Here is a 20,016-nt window from a genome sequence, read left to right on the forward strand (position 1 = left end):
TTTGAGACCAAAATTTAGTTCACCCACAGCAACCCATAGGACTAACACCAGCAGAAATTCTCTTCGGGAGACATTTAGCTATACTAAGCACTTGTTATTCCAGCTAAGACCAGCCTGTTAGACGGAGATGAACAACTAGCCCAGTATGTTCTAAGTATTCAAAAAAGGTTTGAAAATCTTTGAAAATATATATACATATGCTCAATGATATCAGTCCACACCACCTGAAATACAGGTGCCTGATATACAGCCTGGGGATGAAGTTTTAGTTAAAGTATTTTCACAAAAATCCAAGTTAAAACCTAAACGGAACAGGCCATATACTGTCATACTATGTTCTTATTTTGCTGTTACAGTTGAACTGTACTTGTGTATGTTAAAAAAGGATGTGTATGTGTAAGAACACTTTGTAATCTTACATTCATAGATGGCATTGTTGTAGATACAAGTAATCACTCAAATATTTGTATTTGTAACTTTACCAGAATCATGGGATGTGATTTTAATTATTCGGCTCCTATTACGTCTTATCAATTGTTACAATCTAATTACACAATTCAAAATTTACTACCTGCCCCCACTGGAATGAATCTCACACTGGTGAAGAAACTACTACAACGTGATGACCTGCGTCGACTGCTAGAACGCATCCAAAGCAGTGGACAGAAAACTCTAATCACTGTTCATCATGATGCGGAAGAGATACACCACGTCTTGGAAAGGGTAAAAAGGGACGGAGAACATCATGGCTGGGAAACTCTCCTCGGATGGTCACCTGGTCACCCACTGCAACAGGGATTTATAATCACGTGTTGCATGGAGTAGTAACTGTGTAAAGTTTAACTGTGTTATGCCTATTACTTACGATCATATTATACCTAAGATTATGGAAAGTGATAGTACGCCTCCAAAGGCTTCGAGAACTCCGTTTAAAGTATTAGCAGGGATGCTTAATAAAAAAGAGGGGGGGACTGTTAAAGAATATTGAGCTGAAACTGTCCAGAGGTAGCTGCTTAGCACAACTTATATAAAACTTGCTTAGCATGAGTAGCTAAATTTGCTGAAGCCTTAGGCCACACTTAGATAAAATAATGAACTTTTACCTAGTCCAGTAAGAAAAGGGCCTGAGAGCTGGTTCAAACTGGAATGATAAGGGAGTTACAAGCAGTCTGCATTCCTGTGCTTCACACTCCGAAAGGGAGGATGTCAAGGCTTTGAAATAGGCCTACTTGGGCGCCAGGACCCTGGGAAACAAAGCCTCCTCTCCTTGCTGAAACAGTGTTAATTAGGGGGTCTGGACTATCTCGGGGTCTGGATTATACCCCCTTCGTCAGGACCTTGGGAGACAACACCTACTGTCCCTGCTGGGGCAGTGCTAATTGCTGGAACAGCACCTCTTTGTCAGGGCCTTGAGAGACAAGGGCAGGACCCGAAGAATGAAGACACATCCACCAGCAGAAACCGCACCAGTAAAGATAAACAGCCTACCTAGGGACAGCGATGAGACCCAATAAGGAGCAGGAGACCCCAGACCTAAATATGACTATTGGTCCAAACTACCGCGTGAGGGGTGGAGAGCTTAGACTGGAAAGTGTAATTGCCCTGGGATTTCTTTGTTTGGGGTCCCTCTTCGGAGGCACCCAGCTCGAGCTGTAATTACTGCACGCATGTCATTAAAATTTAATTATTTAATTTGCTTTGATTTGGCTCTGAACTCTTCTGCAGGAACCTAGGGTCGGGCCCTGTTATGGTGGCCGACAAGCCTAATTTCCATAACAGGATTGCTGGGTGTGTACCCACTTCCCTGACCATTCCAACAAGGGCTTCCCGCTACCTGGAGTGCCTCTTAATTTTTCCTTTATGGAATTTATAAAACAGATAAGAAATGATAGTGCTCAAATGAAATATGATGAAACAACAGAACAGGAATGGGAAGTCCAGAGTGTGACAGGAGATTATTATCAATGTATCCAAAGATGTCATAAGAGTAATAAATGTTGGGAGCAAACTCTACTTTACGGAAAACAGCTGATCAACTGTACTGGAGCCATTCAGGTAGGAAGTTATGAAGATTGCTCTCGGGTACCCAAAATAGGTTATAAGTGGCCAAGTAAGGAGCTCAATGGATGGCGTGTTCCAAAAGGTAGTGGATGGTATTGGTTGTGTGGGAACAAGGCACGAAAAGTGCTACCTCCTAATTGGTCAGGGACAGGTACTTTAGGGGCAAGCATCCCTAATATTACTGTAACAAAAGAATTGAGTAATAAAGATCAAAAATGGTGTTTAAGAACATTCATGAGGAAACAAAAGAGGGTCAATGATCCTTTAATAGGTCGACCTACTTGGTTTCATTCATTCGCAAGGTGGCTGTTTCCACAAGTGGGAGTGAGTGAACTTGAAAAAGCAAGAGTAAATCTTTCAGCAGTTATTGAGCAAATAGGGAATAAAACCTCTGATGCCATTGTAGCTTTACAAGAGGAGGTTTCAGAAATTGCTAAAATAACCACCCAAAACAGAATGGCTCTAGATATGTTCTTGGCATCTCAGGGAGGAGTATGTACAGTAATAAATACTAGTTGCTGTGGTATATGTGGATCAAAGCGGGAGAATTTCTACCGATCTCAATGAAATCTGGAAGCAGACTGAAATCTTACATGGGGTTCAGAAAGATGATAGCTCTTTTGGATTTGAAGAAACATGGAAATGGTTGACTTCCTGGTTCCCTGATGTGAGCTCATGGGTTGAAAAGTGTTTAACAATTTGGGGGATGGTGTTATTAGTTTTTGTATGTGTTTATGTAGTGATTCAATGCATTTCTAGATGTTGTACCAAGTTAATAAGGGGAAAATTTTAAAAGAGGGAGACTAATGTGAAAATGATCATATAAGTCTCAAAGGGGGGAATTGTTACAAGACAACCCTGGGAAGCTCAGAAAGAATGTTTGAACCAGGTCGATTAGGATAACTTCTATCTCTCTTTTCTAAAAAGAAGCATTAAGTCTGAAGCTGTCTAGAGGTAGCCACTTAGATAAAACTTGCTTAGCATGAATTTGCTGAAGCTTTAGGCCGCACACTTGCTTAGCATGAGTAGCTAAATTGGCTGAAGCCTTAGGCCGCACTCCTAGTTCAGTAAGAAAGTGCCCCAGAGCTGGTGCAGGCTGGAAAGATAAGGGAGTTACAAGCAGTCTGCATTCCTGTGCCCCACACTCTGAAAGGGAGGATGTCCAGGCTTTGAAATAAGGCCTGCTTGGGCGCCAGGACCTTGGGAAGCAAAGCCTCCTCTCACCACTGAAATAAAGTTAGTTAAGGGGTCTGGACTATCTCCCCCTCGTCAGGACCTTGGGAGATAACACCTACTGTCCCTGCTGGGGCAGTGTTAATTGCCGGAATTACTATCTCCCCTCATCAGGACCGTGAGAGACAGGGGTGGGACCCGGGGAATGAAGAAAGCACTAACCAATCAGTGTAAAAGGGAAAATTGCAAATCTGGCAACTTGTTTGTATAAATGCTACTTGAAAAGTTGGGGGTGTGTGCTTGATTTGTGGGAAACCACCGAGCACCCAGGCTTGCGCAACTCTGAAATAAATAAGCAAATGTCTCTCCTGAGTGTGTAATTATTGGCTTATTGCACACCGCGCAACGAATCCGCTTTTCGGACAAGAAGACTGCACTGTATTTGTCTTCTGATGATACAAATAGTCTTGCTAACAAGGCTTACTTCAGCATTGTACCACAAATATGTACATCACCACACACTTAGGAAGCCAGTGGTAGGTCACTCTGGGCTCCATCAGAAAGAACACCACTTGTTTAAAGAGCCCGTCCTGGAGACCAGGGGGCAAAAGTTGCTTATAGCTGCCATCATTGAAGGACACTGCAACTAGGCAGGCAGACAAAGTGGTGCTGGTAAGAGAGTGCAAATACAAGATATGTTCTGGGTCTTTCTGGTTGATGACATTCTCTACAAAATCTTCTACACATGCTGTAATCTAACACCCTCCCATCAGCTATTTATAACCATAAAGGAACGGAATCTCCCAAGGGTCAAACCTCCCCTAGTGCTGCGGGGGGGGGGCGGGAGTTGGCGGCCTGGCATGCGGGGAGCCGTAGTTTTCACCACGGCATGCCGGGAGCAGTCGTCTTCCGTCACTGGGCTTCCGGGCCGCCATTTTCACGTGCACGATATGCTGGGAGGTGTAGTCTTCTCAGAGGGGGCTACTGGGTGACCATGCTGCGCCTCTCGAGGTGGCGGGGGCGGGCAGGTCCCTGCCAGCGGGGCTCCCACCAGCCGGCCGCGTCGTGCTCTGTGGCAGGCCGGGAGCTGTAGTTCCAGGGGCCGGTGCCTTCTCAGCCCTGCAGCACTGGCCCGCTGGGTCTGTTCCTTACTGGACACGTGTCACTCGTGCCTGAGTCCCCACAGGTCACGCGGGACAGTGGAATGCCCCTGGTTTTCCCTGGTACAGGGCAGGAAGCATTTTCCATCTCTGGTGGTGTTGCAAGACAACCTTGGAAGCTCAGAAAGAGTGTTCCTGCTGTTTAAACTAGGCAGATGAGGAGAACCTCTTTCTCTCTCTCTCTATTTCCTGGGAGGAAATAATTCTTTAATCAAGGCCATCCTAGAACTGCTAAAGCCTTAAAGAAACTGTAAATCAAAATGTTTTGTTTTCTATGCATACATTGCCAATTTAGCAAAAGAATTTGAGGTATCCCCTAACTGAACTGTCCTCGCTGTAATACAAAAAGATCACGCCAATAGGTCAGAAAGACCCGTGCCCGGGTGACGACCCCTCCCCTGAGCATGCGTAGTAGTAAAATGGTGTGTAAGCAATATTAGAATTGTATGTAAATCACTAACCAATCGGTGTAAAAGGGAAAGTTGCAAACCTGGCAATTTGTTTGTGTAAATGTTACTTGGAAAGCCGGGGCGGGGGGGGTGCGCTTGATTTGTGGGAAACCTCCGAGCACCCAGGCTTGCACAACTCTGAAACAAATAAGCAAATGTCTCTCCTGAGCGTGTAATTATTGGCTTAGTGCACACGGGGCAACGAATCCGCTTTTCGGACAGCAGTGTGACCGGGCAGGATTGTCCCCGGGGGCTGGGGCTGTCCCTCTTGGAAGTGGAGAGGCCAGGGAGAGAATGAGGGGCGCTGCGGGCTCCTGGGAGTCGTAGCTTTGCTCAGGACTGGGGCCAGTTAGGCAGCCGCTGGGAGGAGTGGCGGTGCTGGGAGGGCACGGTGCGGAGCTGTCCTGCTGTGCAGCGCAGGGGAAAGTCGACCAGCACCGTTGCTGTCTGAGGACCCTGGAACAGCCCGAGAGACCCTGGAACAGCCACCCCACGGACACCGTGTCACTGCCTCGCAAGGCCACTGCATGCAGGTACGTTTGACTACATCCGGCAGAAGAAATGTAAGCCGAAGGATCAGGGCAAATAGCTGCTTGTCTAGGTTTGTTACCTAGCGATGCCCTGGCAAAGCTTTTTATGAACACTCCTACTTGATCGAGTGCATATTCATTCCGTGCATATTAATCACTGCCAGACCGCGTACGTCACTGATCCTTTAAAGCAAGTCCGTGGTGCTGGGGTAGCACGTGTAGTGGAGACTAAATGCAACAATACCTCATTTTGATGTCGTTCTCTTATACGAAGGCACTTGGAGCAGATTACAACATTTATCACACCATTTTGTTTATTGAGTGGACCCTGACCCTGGGGAGAAGGCGGTACTGCAGCGAAAGGGAGCGCGCATGCGCATTGCGTTCCGCCGCGCTCACTGCTGCCATCGCGGGTCTGAAAAGCGGCACCGCACGCTCAGCGGCGTTGCGCACGCGCACTGCGTTCCGCCCCGCTCACCGCTGTCCTCGCGTGTCGACGAGGCAGCACTGCAGCCGCCGCCGGCCACCGCTGCGTGCGAAGAGCAGTGCAGGCAGCCGGCGCACACGTGTGCGCTGCCGGTCGCCGTGTTGGCCGCTACTCTCCGCTCTCTCGGGGACGGGTAAGCGACGGGGCCGCGCTCGTGCCCCCTGCCCGGTGCTCGCGGACCGGGAGCGCTTTTCCCGAGAGGGCTTTTCCTTCTCGGCGCTTCCTGGGGGCGCGGGGACGGGCAGTGCCGTCTCGGAGCTGCTCCGCGGCACTCTCTCCCCGGCGCAGCCCCGGCGCCTGCTCGCGGATCCCCGCCGCTCTCTCGGGCGCGGGCAGAGCAGCCTCGGGGCGCTCGCTGCTCGGCCTGAGCGCCGGGGTCGCCCGCGGGAGCCGGCCGGCTGCAGCGCGGCGCTGCGACCACGCGAGGGCGCCATTGCGGGTCTCGCCTCCCTGCCGCTGCCGCTGCCGCTCCCCCCCGCCCCTCCCGCGCGGTCCGTAGCCAGCCCGTGCGCGGTGCGGCTGCGCGCACTTGGCGGCCGGCGGCGCATGCGCGGCAGCAGGGAGCGCGATGGCGGCGAGCAGGGCGGGTGTTTTGGCTGGGCGGCGGCGGGCGAGGGCAGAGGCCGCCTGGAGTCGAGCATGGGGGGGCCCTGGTGAGGCGAGGGTGTACTTTTGGGTGGCCGCGGGCGTCGGGCTGTGTCCTGGCTGGTGGGGCCGTCGCTGCGTGGAGGCGGCGGGGCGGGGGGAGGGGTCGGGCCTGGCTCCGCGCTGCGCCGCGCCGCGCCGGGTCTGCCGGAGCGCGGCTCTGACTCTCCCTTTTGCGTGTGTCGCCTGTAGGGCCGCGGTTGCTCCCCAGCGCGGGCCAGGACGTGCGCTCGCCCCTGCGGACGCAGCCTGGAGGAGTGTGTGGGGGGGTGTCTGCGCGGGGGTCTGGATGTGTCCAGCAGCGGCACGGCAGCCTGATGCCTCCTCTCGTCTGGGACGCGGGTTCCTTGGCAGCTCTTCTGGGATGCGGGGCCCTTGGTGAGTTCCCTGCTGCCTCCTCTGGCGTTCTGTGCGAGCTCCTAGATCCCTCCTCCTCCTCTCCCCTCCCCCCCTACCCCCGTCTGCTGGGGTGGGAGACTGGTGGCTCCTCCCGCCGAGCTGACAGCCAGGTGGGGCACCCCTGTGCGCTCCCTACACATCTGGGATGGCACCCCCACCCCGAGGGCCCCGCAGAGTCCCACCCTTCCTGCAACCAGCCCCCCCCAAAGCCATTAAACCACCCATAAATCCTGCTCCAACACCCCCACAGGCCCCACAACACCTCTGAGCCCTGCCGCAACGTTGTCACTGACTCCAGACCTTCCCCTGCACTCTGTCCAAAGCCCCAAACATTCCTAAAACCACTCCCGGGCCCGGGCCCCGCAGCAGTGAGGCATTCTAACAAAGATGGGATGTGATCTGCGTCTCCGCCTCGACTCAGTCCCGCTTCAGGGAACCGGGAGTTTACAGCGCTTCCTGGTGAAGAGTGTTGACGGGTGGATGCGCAGATGACAAAGAGGTTTTTCTCTCTTTTCTTCTGAGCCGCCTCTGAGAAGCCTCTGTACGTACACGACGTGGCTGATCTGGGATAATCGTGCTGTGCACAATGTTTAAGGAGAACATTGCCATGAAATGGTGGGCTAAGGAATAGCCTAAAAAACCTAAAAGGCTCGGGAAAAGCCAAAGAGAACACCAATGGGCTCTGGGAAGTCCCAGTGACGCTACAGAAAACAGCGTGGCTTTTAGGCACCTCCTCAGAGCAGCAACAATGTCTTGCTCCAGCCTGTGGGACAATGGGGACTCTTAATTACCGCCGTGGTTACGTCAATCACCCCGAAAGCCTCGGAGAAGTGGTCCAAACACCTGATACCCTCGCGGCCTCGGCAGTCTTTTTGGTTTGTTTGGCAGGGTAGTCCACCGAAGGGGGACATCTCGAAGAGAAGCAGCGAGACCTGGGGATCCGGTTGTTCGTTTTGGTCGTCGCCTGTGAGGCCAGCATCCGAGCGTAAGAGGAATCTAGGCGCTGTCTCGAGAAGGTAATAGGTTTGAAACGGAGACGGGCAAATCAAGGGCTATCGTTCTTCCACGTAGTTAAAGATCGAGAGTGTTGTCAGTTAAGTGCGCGTCTACAAGGGTTTGAGAACAGTCACAGTAATACCGAAGCAGAATAAAAATAAGGTTTCATGGAAGATGGCGTTAGGTAAGTATTAGGCGATGTGCCCGCCTGCCTAATAACCTAGCCCTAATTGCTGTATGTAACGTTTCCAGACTGTTTACCCTGTAACATATGATGTAACGTGCCGTATTAATATCTTTCCTTTAAGGGAAAGAAGGAAAAAAAAAGGGAGGGGGGGGAGAAAACAGGGTAAAGAGAAAAAGATCATGCGTAAACCTAAGTGTTTCCCTGAAAGTAAAACGCGAGTTTATCGCTTTCTTACAGAGATGGCACCAAGGACAGCAAATGCTGACAAAGAGAAGAGACGGACAAGCATTTTCTTGTGATTAATACCGAAGGGACGGGATGAGACAAGGAAGCCAAAATGCAGTGGACCCTCGATATCACCAGGAACTGCTACAGGAGGCGGCGTTCTGGCACGGGTAACTAAGGTAACTATCGATAATGACTGTTAGCCATTATTTCGGCCTCCCAGAGGCAGCGCTGAGGACTAAGTAACCCATTCCTACCCTGTGGCTGCTGTTACCTATATGTGCCTTAGCTTTGCTTTGGCTGTTTCTCTTTTGTTTTGTTATCGTCCATGCAGCTATGGAAAGGAAAAGATGTAATACTTACTTTTTTAGATTAATTGCCGTGGCTGAAGTTGAAGAGACTATATATGAATATAAGCAAGCTGAAGTAATAAAATCAAATGGAGCCAAGTGAAAGCTGTCTCCCTCTGCTAGAAAAAGGGAAAGCCCGTTCCTCCTGGCGAGGAAGGATCGCTGTTAATAGTGATTGGAATAATAGATCACCAACATATAACGGAAGGTCTGTACGCATTACGAGACGTATGCTGCGTACGTTCATCTGTGCGTGTGACTTTACGTGTCTGTGAAGCATCATACTTTTAAGAGCTGCGAGACAGCAAATTATTGTCTTAGGGGACTGGTAGTCAAGTGACCAGATTTAGTGAAGAGGAAGGGAGCGAGAGAGAAGTGTCTGAAGTGTAAAACTAAGAGATCAATTTCAGGAAGGCTCAATGAGTGCGAGCCCCGGGTTAGTTACCTGGCAATGGTATTTGGGGAAACAGGAAGACGGTGGATAGAAGAAGGGTTAAAGCCTTGTGGAATTAAGGCTCCTTCTCATCAGTTCCAACTTGGAGCAATTTTAGGAAGATTTAATTTCCTCCAGCAGCGTTAACGTGGCTTTGCCGGTATCAGCAGACCGTGGTGGAAAGTAGTGGGAGGGAGTCATGAATGGAGCTGGGACACGGAACGTGACGCTGCTTTCACTGAACTGGGAGAAGTGGCTGTAAAACCTGCTGCCCTCAAATTCCCAGGACAAGGAAAGCCTTTTTCGGTAATGCTTTCCACATCTGCTGACTCTGTGGGAGCAGCACCGCTAGAAAATGGCGGTAAAGGAAAGTGAGTGCCGGTAGCCTCACCCTTACGTCCCCTTTGGGGCCAGAACAAAAATTCTCTGGCTGTGAGAAAGACTGTTTAGCAGCAATCTGGGCTGATAAGCGTCTTTGAGACTTTTAGCTTTGATCGCACAGGGGCAATCCAATCTGTTCAGTTCCTTCTAAAGTAGTAACGTCAGGGAAATGAAGAGACAGCAGAGTATCCTCTATCCAGGTGGCACAGCGGGCGCTGATCTTAACGAGCGGGGGCAGAGGGGTGGTTACTGTGCAAGTGTTACAAGCAGTGGATCTTCTGGCGTGTGCCTGAATGGATGGAGGGGCAGAGCACGGTTGTGCCAGAAATGCGGACGCAGAAGGTTTCTGAAAGATTAATCTCTAGCGGCTGCTTAGTCTAACTTCCCTGTCACGGCAAGCCTGACTGTCACCGTAGCTTCCAAACCAGGGGCTGGGGGAAGCGGTATTCGTGGCTCGTGTATTCTCGTTTACCTTGCTCGTGTGCGTATTAGATCCGCTTTTGTGCTTGCAGACAGCTTTGGATTCTTACGATTTTCTGCAGAGCTTTGATTTTTTTTTTTCTTCTTTCTTTGCTCTGTACTTTTGCAGGGCGATGGATTTTACTCTGCCTCCATCAACAGGCGCTGGCTGGCAAAGTCGTCGTGTCCCAGCGGAGACTCTTAGGCAGGACGGGAGGAGTTCGGATCCGCAGCCTGCCAGAAGAGCGTCGCCTGGGAGGGGTCGCTAGCCTTGAGCTACAGGCACTGGTGCATACGGCTCGTTCTGTCAGACGCAAAGAGGTTTTTCTTTTTCGGTTGCAGAAATCTTGGCTTGGCTTTACACTCTGTAGCGGCAGTATTTTTGTATTTATAGATTGTGTTAATCCTAGGTGTTCGGAACCTCAGGCAACAACTATATGCTGCCGCGAAAAGCTACCGGTTACCACTGCCGTCAGACGGGATTTTTGCTGTCGCAAGTTACGGTTCCTTTTAGGAGCCAGCTACAAAAGTAACTTTGCTATAGCAGAGAAATGGGGTTACGTGTGTACGAGCAACAGCGCCAGAGTACACAGCAAAACCACAACCTACCATAACCCATCAGCTCCGTCTCTCTGGAGTCTGGAGTTTTTGGAGGCCTCAGTTTTTATCCTGCCTTGGCTGGACAGTGCTTTCTGAGAGTGTCCGTCAGAGGCAGTTTCCCTGCAGAGGACCATCTAGCGAAGGCTGGAGGTGGCCGGGTGCCTGAGCGAGCCTGCCTGTGCGTGAGAGCCGCTCTGACATCTTTGCGATGAAGCAGTGCCAGAGAGGGTGACTGAAGCAGCACGGGAGGGTCGGTCACGACTGTGGGAACAATCACGGGCCTTGGACTAGGGAGCAGTTCTAGTAGGAGGGCTGTGCAGTTGCCCGGCCTCTCGGTAACTGCTCTGGCCTCTTTGCAGGTGCCGAAGCCCAGTCGGGCAGTCGAAGGAGCCTCGTCGCAGCTGGGAGCTCTGCGGAGATGCGCGGCCGGCTGTGGAGGATGAGCTCTGACTTGCGGCGTGGACACGGCTAAGTCCTGGGCTGCATCGTACGCGAGTGGGGCTGGGAGGTGCGAGGCGTTCGTCCCCTAGCCGTGGTCACTGGCGCCGCTGGCTGTGGCCGTTTGCCCACGGAGCTGAGAGGACCAAACATACTGATTGCCTGACCCAGAGATGAATTAGTGCTTGCAGGCTTTCAGGTAGGTTCAGTGCAAGTGCAGCTTAGAGCAGTCCCGTGGAGTGACGCTTGCACATGCTCACATTTGAATGGTGGCTAAAACCAAGCCTCTAAACAGCAACTGTAACGCAATTCTGGTGCTTGTCTTCCTGTTCTGCTGTACTTCTAAAGGAAGGGAAAACTTCCTAAGCTGCGGGCAAAACTCTTTGGCTTCTCTTGACTGTTTCCATGCTCTGGAAACAGCTTTGGGTGCTTTGGTGCTTGTTGCTTAAAGCTGAGGGTTTGGAATTTTTCACTTAAGGTTGATTGTTTAGCTTGCTGCTGAGGGTCTCTCACCCAGGAGTTACGGGTTATTCCTTTCTTTTGTGGGGCTCACTCTTTATCAGTCAGGGTTTACAGTTTGCTCATGTAGCAATCGGGGCGCAGAATTTAAAATCCAACCCCATCCCTTGTCCCGATCCAATATCGGGGGGGTTTCGTTACGATCCCAAGGACGAGATTAAGACGCTAAAACCGGTCAAATATCGTACAACCGTTTAACATTATTTTCCACAAAGTGGGGAGAAAAGGTGGGGAAAGGCGAAGGAGAGGCGAAGGGAAGAGGGGAACAAGGGTAAGGGGAAAAGATAGAGAAAGCTGGAAAAGGAGAGAAAGAGCTGGCTACCACCAGTCCAAGTCCAATGATGTTCTGCTGACTCTGTTCGAATTACAGCTCAGGCTGGGTGCCTCCAAAGAGGGACCCCGAACAAAGAAATCCCTGGGCAATGATACTTTCCAATCTAAGCTCTCCACCCTTCACACAGTAGTTTGGACCAATAGTAATATTTAGGTCTGGGGTCTCCTGCTCCCTATTGCGTCCCTCGGTAGGTTGTTTACTGTTGCGGTTTCTGCTGGTGGATGTGTCTTCATTCTTCGGGTCCTGCCCTTGTCTCTCAAGGCCCTGACAAATCAGTACTGCCCCAGCAGTGATAGTAGGTGTTATCTCCCAAGGTCCAGACAAAGGGAATATGATCTGGACCCCGAGATAGTCCAGACCCCCCCCTAATCAGCACTGTTTCAGCAGCGAGAGGAGCCCCATCATCCAACTACGATGGCAGTTCTTTGACCATTTGCTTGTCCAGCCACTCAGACCATAGAGGCCTCGTTTGTGTGCAAGTATACTGTGGGAGAAAGTGTCAAAAGCCTTCTGAAAGTTGAGGTAACTGACATTCACTGCTCTCTGTTTGTCCATAAATAGAGTTCTTTTAACATAGAAAGCCATCACGTTGGTGAGGCATGATTTCCCCTCAGGAAATCTGTGCTGACTCTTCCCAGGCACCTCATTCTCCTTCCTTTACCCGGAAATGTGATCAGAGGGGGCTCGCTGCATGACACTCTCCTCATCAAAGTGAGTCTGAACAGCCTGTAGTTGCCCAGGTTGTGCTTGTGGCCTTTGTGGAAGAGGGATGTAACATTTGCCCTTCTCCAGTCATTGGGTCCTCCCTGAGTCTCCACAGCTTTCCAAGATGACAGAGAGTGGCCTTGCGAGATAGAGGCCAGCTCTCTCAGCATCCTCAGCTGCAGCCCATCCAATCCTGTACACTTAGAAATAATTCCTGCCTCAATCCCCAGGCCCTGCTGGTTGTTTTTCTCCTCAGGACTCCTGACTCTAGGCACAATGGCCTGGGAGACCTTGCTGGTGGGGGCTGAAGCCAAGGGATTGAGTTCCCCAGACCCATCTACCTCTGCTATTACCAGATTGCCTGCCCCAGTCAGGAATGGGACCACGTTATCCTTGTTCAGGCTTTCACTGTTACTGAAGCAATAGCAGATCATCTTTTTGCCCTTGACATTCCTTGTAGCCTCAGTCCTAAAGGCGCTTAGGTTTTGCTAACAGCTTCCCTACTTCCCTGGACAGCATTTCTCACTTCCTGCTTTGCAGCCTCTCCCTGCTTTCTGTTCCCCATCCCTGTGCTGCCTTTTTGTCCTGTTGTTCAGTTGTGAGTTCCCTGTTCAGCCACTCTGTCTCCTGAGATCTCTGCTTGCTCTCCTGGACATCAGTATGGGCCATTCTTGAGCTTAGAGGATGCTGTCCTTAAAGACCTGCCACCTTTCTTGAGTTCTTCTGTCCTTCAGACTTACCTACCACAGGATCCCTCTACCAGTAGGTCCAAGTCTGCTCCTCTGACATCCAGAGTGTGGGCTCTGCTACTCTTCCTCCTCATATCGCTCAGGATCTGGAACTCCACTGTTTCATGGCCACTGCAGGCAAGGCTGACACATCTACCTGGCTGCCCTCCTGGGCAACATCCTCATCATCACAGCCGTAGCCTGCGACCACCGCCTCCACACCCCCATGTACTTCTTCCTCCTCAACCTCTCCCTCCTTGACCTTGGCACCATCTCCACCACTGTCCCCAAATCCATGGCCAATTCCCTGTGGGACACCAGGGCCATTTCCTACTCAGGATGTGCTGCACAGGTCTTTTTTTTTGCCTTTTTTGTTTTGGCTGAGTATTGCCTTCTCACAGTCATGGCCTATGATCACTGTGTTGCCATATGTAAACCCCTGCACTATGGGACCATCATGGGCAGCAGAGCGTGTGTCAAAATGGCAGCAGCTGCCTGGGCCAGTGGGTTTCTCAGTGCGGTGCTGCACACTGGGAACACATTTGGAGTAACATTCTGCCATGGCAATGCCCTGGGCCAGTTCTTCTGTGAAGTTCCCCAGATCCTCAAGCTCTCCTGCTCAGACTCCTACCTCAGGGAACTTGGGGTGCTTGTGATTACTGTTTGTTTAGGCTTTGGGTGTTTCATCTTCATTGTGGTGTCCTATGTGCAGATCTTCTCTGCTGTGCTGAGGATCCCCTCTGAGCAGGGACAGCACAAAGCCCTTTCCATGTGCCTCCCTCACCTGGCCATGGTCTCCCTGTTTGTCAGCACTATCATATTTGCCCACCTGAAGCCCCCCTCCCTCTCTTCCCCGTCTCTGGATCTGGTGGTGGCTGTTTTGTACTCGGTGGTACCTCCAGCAGTGAACCCCCTCATCTATAGCATGAGGAACAGGGAGCTCAAGGATGCCCTGAAGAAACTGATTCACCTGCTTTTAGTGCAGCAGCAATGAGCTGCCCATCCCTCTTCACAAGTGGTTTCTAAGTACCTCAGACAAGTCTTGTGCTTTGGGCATTCTTGCTGTGATCATCATGTTTGTGCAGAAGTGTTGGAATTCATCCCACTTCCTTACAGCCTAGTCTCTCTGACCCAGAGGTCTTCTGTAAATGTGTGTCACTGTGTCAGAGTTGGCCTCTCTGTAATAAAAGCAGATTTCCTCAGTGCGGTGCTTGAAGCTTGGGCTCTCCTTCAAAAGCTGGAGCCAAGAATGTGCTCAAGGACTTTCCCCCTGAAAGGGCCTGGTGCTTTTCTGGGGCTCTCCCTGGGCTCAAGGCAATGAGCTTAGAGGTGCTGTGTTAGGGAATGAGGGCTGGATTCAGCTCTCACTTGTGGGTGCCCAGTGCTCCTGGAGATGGTGAATGGTCAAGTGGTATCTCCCATAGGACACAGCTGGACACTGATGCCCGTCCTTCTTGAAGGGAATATGGATCCATCAGGAGAGCACAGGGCATCCCCAAGGGCACCACGTGCTTAGTGGTGGGCAGTGAATGGAGCTTCACAAAATCCAGTGGAGTCATCCAGAGGGAAAGGGCTAAAGCAGTGAATGTCCTGGCTAGTGAGAGCTCTGCAATCCCACTAGAGGCAGCTGGGACCCAGGAGGCCCAGGGAAGGTAGCCTGCAGAGTGGTCCATGTCACCTTCGATGAGAAGCCATGGGCTGGATCTGGCGACACGCCTGAACACAGCCTGAGCCATTTGAAATGCCCTGTAATTGCTCAGAGCATCATCCATGGCCACAGGGCAACAGATGTCTCGGTAGGGGATCACCAGGTGCAATGATGCCCATCCAGCTGGGTCTGCATCCAACACGCAAAACTACGACCAGTGAGGAGTCACCCTGTGGCCCCAGGGCACCACAGCCCACTTGCCCTGCTGAGCAGCACTGCCAGCTCGGAGCCCCATGAGGAGCACAGGGTTGGATCCAGGAATGGCTGGGCAGGCAGCACCCATGCACTTCCCTGGGGAAAGACTCTCCCGGGAGCAGGGACATCCCTGGAGAAGAGCAAAGGAGCAATTGTGTGCCCCCAGGGCTGCCCTGGCCTCCTCTGCTCCTCCCCTCCCTCCCTGCCTCTCTCCTTCTCTCTGTTCCTTTTCCTTCCCTCTCTCCTTCCTTCCACCTCTCCCTCCTTCCCTCTTCCCTCCTCCCTGCACTAAAAACAGGGAGAGAAAGCTCTCTCTCCTCCTTCCCTCCCCTCTCTCTCTCCTTTCCTCCCTCTTTCCTTCCCCTTCTTCCCTCTCTACCTTCCTCCCTCTTTCCTTTCCTCCCTCCCCCTCTCCTGCCTTCTCTTCTTCTCTCCCTCTCTCCCTCCCTCTTTCCTCCCTCTCTTTTCATTCCCTCTCTCCTTCCCTCCATCTCTCCCTCCTTCCCCCTTCTCTTCCCCTTTCTCTCTCCTCCCTCCCTCCTCTCTCTCTCTACTCTCTCCTTCCCTCCTTCCCTCCCTCTCTCCCTCTCCCCTTCCCTCTCTCCCTCGCCTGTCCCTGGACACCTGGGGCTAGGGGGGAGATGCTGGGCAGCGCTGGGGCTGCAACCAGAGCCCTGACTGATGGTCCCCTGCGGCCCCAGGGCCATTTGGCAGCCAGGCCTGTCAAAGGGCCCCTGCGGGGTTATTTTCTCGGAATACGGCCCAACGTCCAAGTACCTCTGACCTCCTCTACCCGCTTGCACCCTACTAGTCCCATTTAGTCTGGGCTTTGGTGACTGCTGTGTGATGGACGTTCCTTAGAGCTGGTTGTTCTGCCCCAAGGGTGATGAAAGGGAGGTGCCGCGTTTCTGCTGCCCTGCCCCACGCCGAGGGAATCGCCTGTGCCTGCCAGGGGCACAGCTTTCCTCCCCGTCCAGAGACAGGAGCCAGGGCCCAAGGACAAGGGCGGATGCAAAGGGTAACAGCTCCAGGCAGGGCTGGGGTCCCTGTCCCTGTGCCTGGGGTGCCCGAGGGTGCGCGTGTGGGGCAGCAAGCGTGGGCCTCTTTCACACGTGGGGCAGAGCATCCTTCAGCTCCGCTGCACAGGTCACTCCCAGCAGACCCTGCTCCAGACCGTGCCCGGGGAGATCACAGCAGGGCCAGGAGTGGGGAGCTCCCCAGGGCCCCAGCTGAGCCCCTCGAGTTTGGCTGGGTGCTGCACAGACCCCTTCCCCCTCCCACAACAGCATCCTCCCATTTTGCCAGGGCTTGAACAGAGCCCTCTCCCTGGGTGACACTGGGTGCCCCTTTGCGCACGGTGCTGCCCAGGCCCTCGGAGCGAGGCCAGGAACCACCCCCAAACATGCTGAGCATGGCACTGGCCCCCACGCTGGGCCTTCACAGCCGTCCCCCATCTCCTCAACCCACTAGGCCACCACATCACCCCTTCCCTCAACACGTCCACCATCCCTGTTCTTAAATCCTGGTGCTCTCCCATGAAGTGCAGCACAAAACACATTCTCACTGAAGAAATGAGTATATCAGGAGGGAAGAGACATGCATTTCTTCGCAATGCCTCTCCTGTGGGGGAAAAAAGAAAAAATGTATCAGGGAGAAATAGAGATGTGAACAGAAGAGGGGGGGACGAGGGAATGAGGCTTTGCGTGTAAAACACTTTGCAAACAAGATCCAGCTAGTGATGATTTCTGCTAAAGAACGCCAGCAGTGTTCCAGCAGGGCTGGCACTATCGGGCTGACTTTCGCAGATCTGCTTTGCAAGAATCTGCAGAGAACAGGAGGGCTGAGATTCCTGTTCCCCAGTGCAGACTGTGTCCAGTGGAGGGGCTTGATTCATTGCCCTCTCATTGATCTCTTTATGGAGGTGTTTGGCGGTCTCCAAGAAAGATCCATAAGTCCCATCCTCCAATTTAGGGAAGCTGGCCAAAACCCCAGTCCCTCTGATGCAAGACTTCCCCCCTCACAGCATGGGTGGATCCAGCAGGAGGGTGATTCTCCTCCAGGAGTGCTTATCCTTCCAGAAAGAGTGGGGGCTGGCAGCACCGAGTAGATTCAGGTGTCTGCCTTGGGCTCCTCTGCCCTTGGGTGCAATGAATGCTGCAACATCTCCCCAGGCAGGTGCATCTCTCGTGTTGATGCCTCCATCTGAGAGGGCTCCCTGGACTCCCATGTTGCGGCCCGAAGGGAGTCGTTTAGGACGACCTCCCTCCCCTTAGGACCAGCGACCAAGTTCGTGATGCCCTTGGACTGAATTAAGGTGAAAACGACACCAGCCAACCAGTTTTAAGATTTATTAAGGCAAAATGGAATCAACTAACTAGACACGTCTCGCGTCACACGTTTAGGAAAAAGAGAGGAAAAGGGGAAGACAGAGAGAGAGAGAAAGATAGATATCACCACCCGTGGATCCAGCAGCGTCCCGTTGGTCCTCTTCTCTTGGGAGTCTCGGCGGCAGCGGAGGTGGGGGGCAGAGGCAGGAAGCTCCCATCTGGTTCCGCTGACTCCGCTCGAGTTCTTCAGTCGTCCCAAGCAAGCTCCCCCGACCCCCCCATTCACCCAGTCTGCAGTTTTTATAGGTTCTTGCCCCACCTCTGGGCGGTGCTTCCTCGCTTCCCATGCAGATTAACTGTCATGCGCAGTCCGCCCTCTCGGAACCTTCCAGAAACGGGCTGGGGCATCTGGGGGTCTCCTGCTCATGCGCAGATGGCAAATGTGTATGTGCAGTTCGTGCCAGACATGCTGTTTCCCTAGAGGCGACCTTCTGCCCTTTTCACGCCCTTTTTCCCCCATGCAGGTGCACTAGGCTGTTTACCTCGTGGACGGCTCCCTGGGACGCTGGTGCAGCATTGCCCGACGCGCCTTGGCAGTAGCAGCTCTGCAGCAGCAGCAGCAATGTCGAGACAACATTGCATTTAGTACCAGTTCTCTACACAAGCTCTCAGCGGGGATGAGGGTGGGGGTCTGAGCCCCCAAAGCCCAGCAGTCTTGCCCTCACCAATGCACGTCCCTGCGGGCTGGTGTCGAGGTGGCCGTGTCTAGACAGCCCTGGGCGGGGCTGAGGCCTCTGCAACCCCCAGGTCCCCCTCGGGCTCCAGCAGCCCCACAGCGGTGCTGCCAGAGAGGAGCAGTGAGGTCAGAGAAGAGCAGCCGTGTCACAGCAGCCTGGGGCAGGGCAAGGCGGGGCGGGCTGGGGCGACCTCACAGTGGGGCAGAGCAGCATCCTTGGCATTCGGGACACCGAGCTGCCTGCGGCCCCTGGGAGAAGGGCTCTCTCGGGCTGAGGGGGTGAAGCGCCTTTGGCCCAGAGGAGCTGCCGGCCCCTCGGCCTGCAGTGCATGCCTGTGCCCATGGAGCTGGAGGACTTGCAGCTCTGCTTGCGGCGGCACCAGGATGAACGCCGGGAGCTGCTGGAGAAGCTGCTGGAGCGGGAGCAGGCTTGTGGCGTCCTGCGAGCAGCTAGCAGCGCGTTGGAAGAAGGGATGGATGGGTGGGCATGGCTCCATCCTGCTCGGGGCTGAGACTCGGGTCCCGGAGGCTGTCTGCAGCCCCTGCACGCCTTGGCCCTCGATGGGGGCCCTGCGGGGCTGGGTGGAGGTGGGGGGCGGGCCCTGCCACCCGTCCCGGAGGGCTCTGGGTGCTACCCGCCTGCCTGGGTGCCTGATCTCTGCCCCGGGGGTTTGCACTCAGCAGCCTCCCCTCTCCTCAACCCCGCAGGCTGCAGCGCTCCTGGGAGGGGGCTGAGGAGCCCGACGTGGGGCTGAGGGAAGAGCTCGGCACCCTCTTGAGCTGCCTGAAGGAGAGCGAGCAGGAGACAGCTGCAATGCAGGAGCAGCTCCGGGCCTTGGTAGGTGCTGGGGATGCCCGGGCGTGTGCACGGGGGGCTCCAAGGCCTGCTCCCCAGCACTGTCCCCATCCCTGCAGGAGCAGGAGAAAGAGGAGCTCCGCACCACCCTGCAGGAGCTCACCACCGAGGTACCGAGAGCCCCGTGCCAACACCCCCTCGGACACCCCTCTGGCTGCCCCATGACCCCCTCGCGCTTGGCCCTCACCCCCGGTTCATCTCCACAGCACTTCGCCTTGGCAGCGCAGCATGCCCAGAGCTCCCAGCAGCTGGAGAGGACCAAAGAAGTCCTCCCGCAGCTCCAGGTGAGGCAGATGCTCCGCTGTCCAGCTGGCTCCCCCAGGGACCCTGAGAGGGGTGGGGGGACTGCGTGGTTTGGGGACGCCCAGTCTCAGCCAGGGCCCTGGGCCTAGAGCCCACACTGGTCCCTGGGGGTCCTCCAGCTCCCCCCACCGAGATGCTCCCACTGCCTCTTCTCTCCCAGGCAGAGCTGATGGAGGTGAAGGCCGAGGGAGACGCGGCCCGGAAGGAGCTCCACCAGGTCTGTAACCCCCGTGAAAACACCGCTTAGGTGGGCAGAGCTGCTGGGTGTGGTGCCAGCCCCCAAGGACGCCTGTGTCCCTGCCTCCCTGGCCCCGGCTGGCCTCGCAGCGCCCTGCAGACTGACTGGGCATCGCCAGTCCCACCTGGGCTCTTTGCAACGTGGCCCGGTTGCTTTGCAGGAGAAGCAGTCAGCAGCCAAGCTGGCAGAGGCCCTGCGGGAGCAGGCTGAGATCGAGAAGGTACGAGGCGTAGGAAGCAAGGCGGGACGAGGTCTTTGTGTGGGGAAAGCCCCCTCACGGTGGGCTTGGCGTGGACTACTGAGCAGGGCCCTTCCTTCGTCCAGGTGCTGAGGAAAGAACGCGAGTGCCTCCGGGAGAGACGCGAGGGCCTCCAAGGGCAGACAGTGGGGTGAG

The 20,016-nt window shown here is 53.9% G+C and overlaps 1 protein-coding gene and 1 long non-coding RNA gene across 5 annotated transcripts; both read left to right on the plus strand.

Annotated features, from left to right (window-relative positions):
- Positions 1-6,771: 6,771 nt before the first annotated feature.
- LOC135325850 (uncharacterized) lies at positions 6,772-12,474 on the plus strand. Of its 4 annotated transcripts, none has more exons than XR_010386597.1 (6): positions 6,772-6,883; positions 7,798-7,920; positions 8,325-8,491; positions 10,066-10,223; positions 10,346-10,785; positions 10,895-12,474. It is a non-coding gene; the product is annotated as an uncharacterized LOC135325850 (long non-coding RNA). The 4 variants fall into 4 exon arrangements; XR_010386596.1 differs by having other exon boundaries at positions 6,779-6,883; positions 7,793-7,920; XR_010386598.1 differs by having other exon boundaries at positions 6,779-6,883; positions 7,793-7,920; positions 10,346-10,464.
- A 1,221-nt stretch (positions 12,475-13,695) lies between these two features.
- On the plus strand, positions 13,696-18,022 carry LOC135325823 (olfactory receptor 14A16-like; the record flags this gene model as incomplete). Its single annotated transcript, XM_064503801.1, has 2 exons — positions 13,696-14,160; positions 18,014-18,022. Coding segments are annotated over 2 exons (474 nt in total), but the record flags the coding sequence as incomplete, so codon positions are not given.
- Positions 18,023-20,016: the final 1,994 nt, after the last annotated feature.

This window comes from Dromaius novaehollandiae, unplaced genomic scaffold (assembly GCF_036370855.1).
Source record: "Dromaius novaehollandiae isolate bDroNov1 unplaced genomic scaffold, bDroNov1.hap1 HAP1_SCAFFOLD_30, whole genome shotgun sequence".
Taxonomy (NCBI): Eukaryota; Metazoa; Chordata; class Aves; order Casuariiformes; family Dromaiidae; genus Dromaius; species Dromaius novaehollandiae.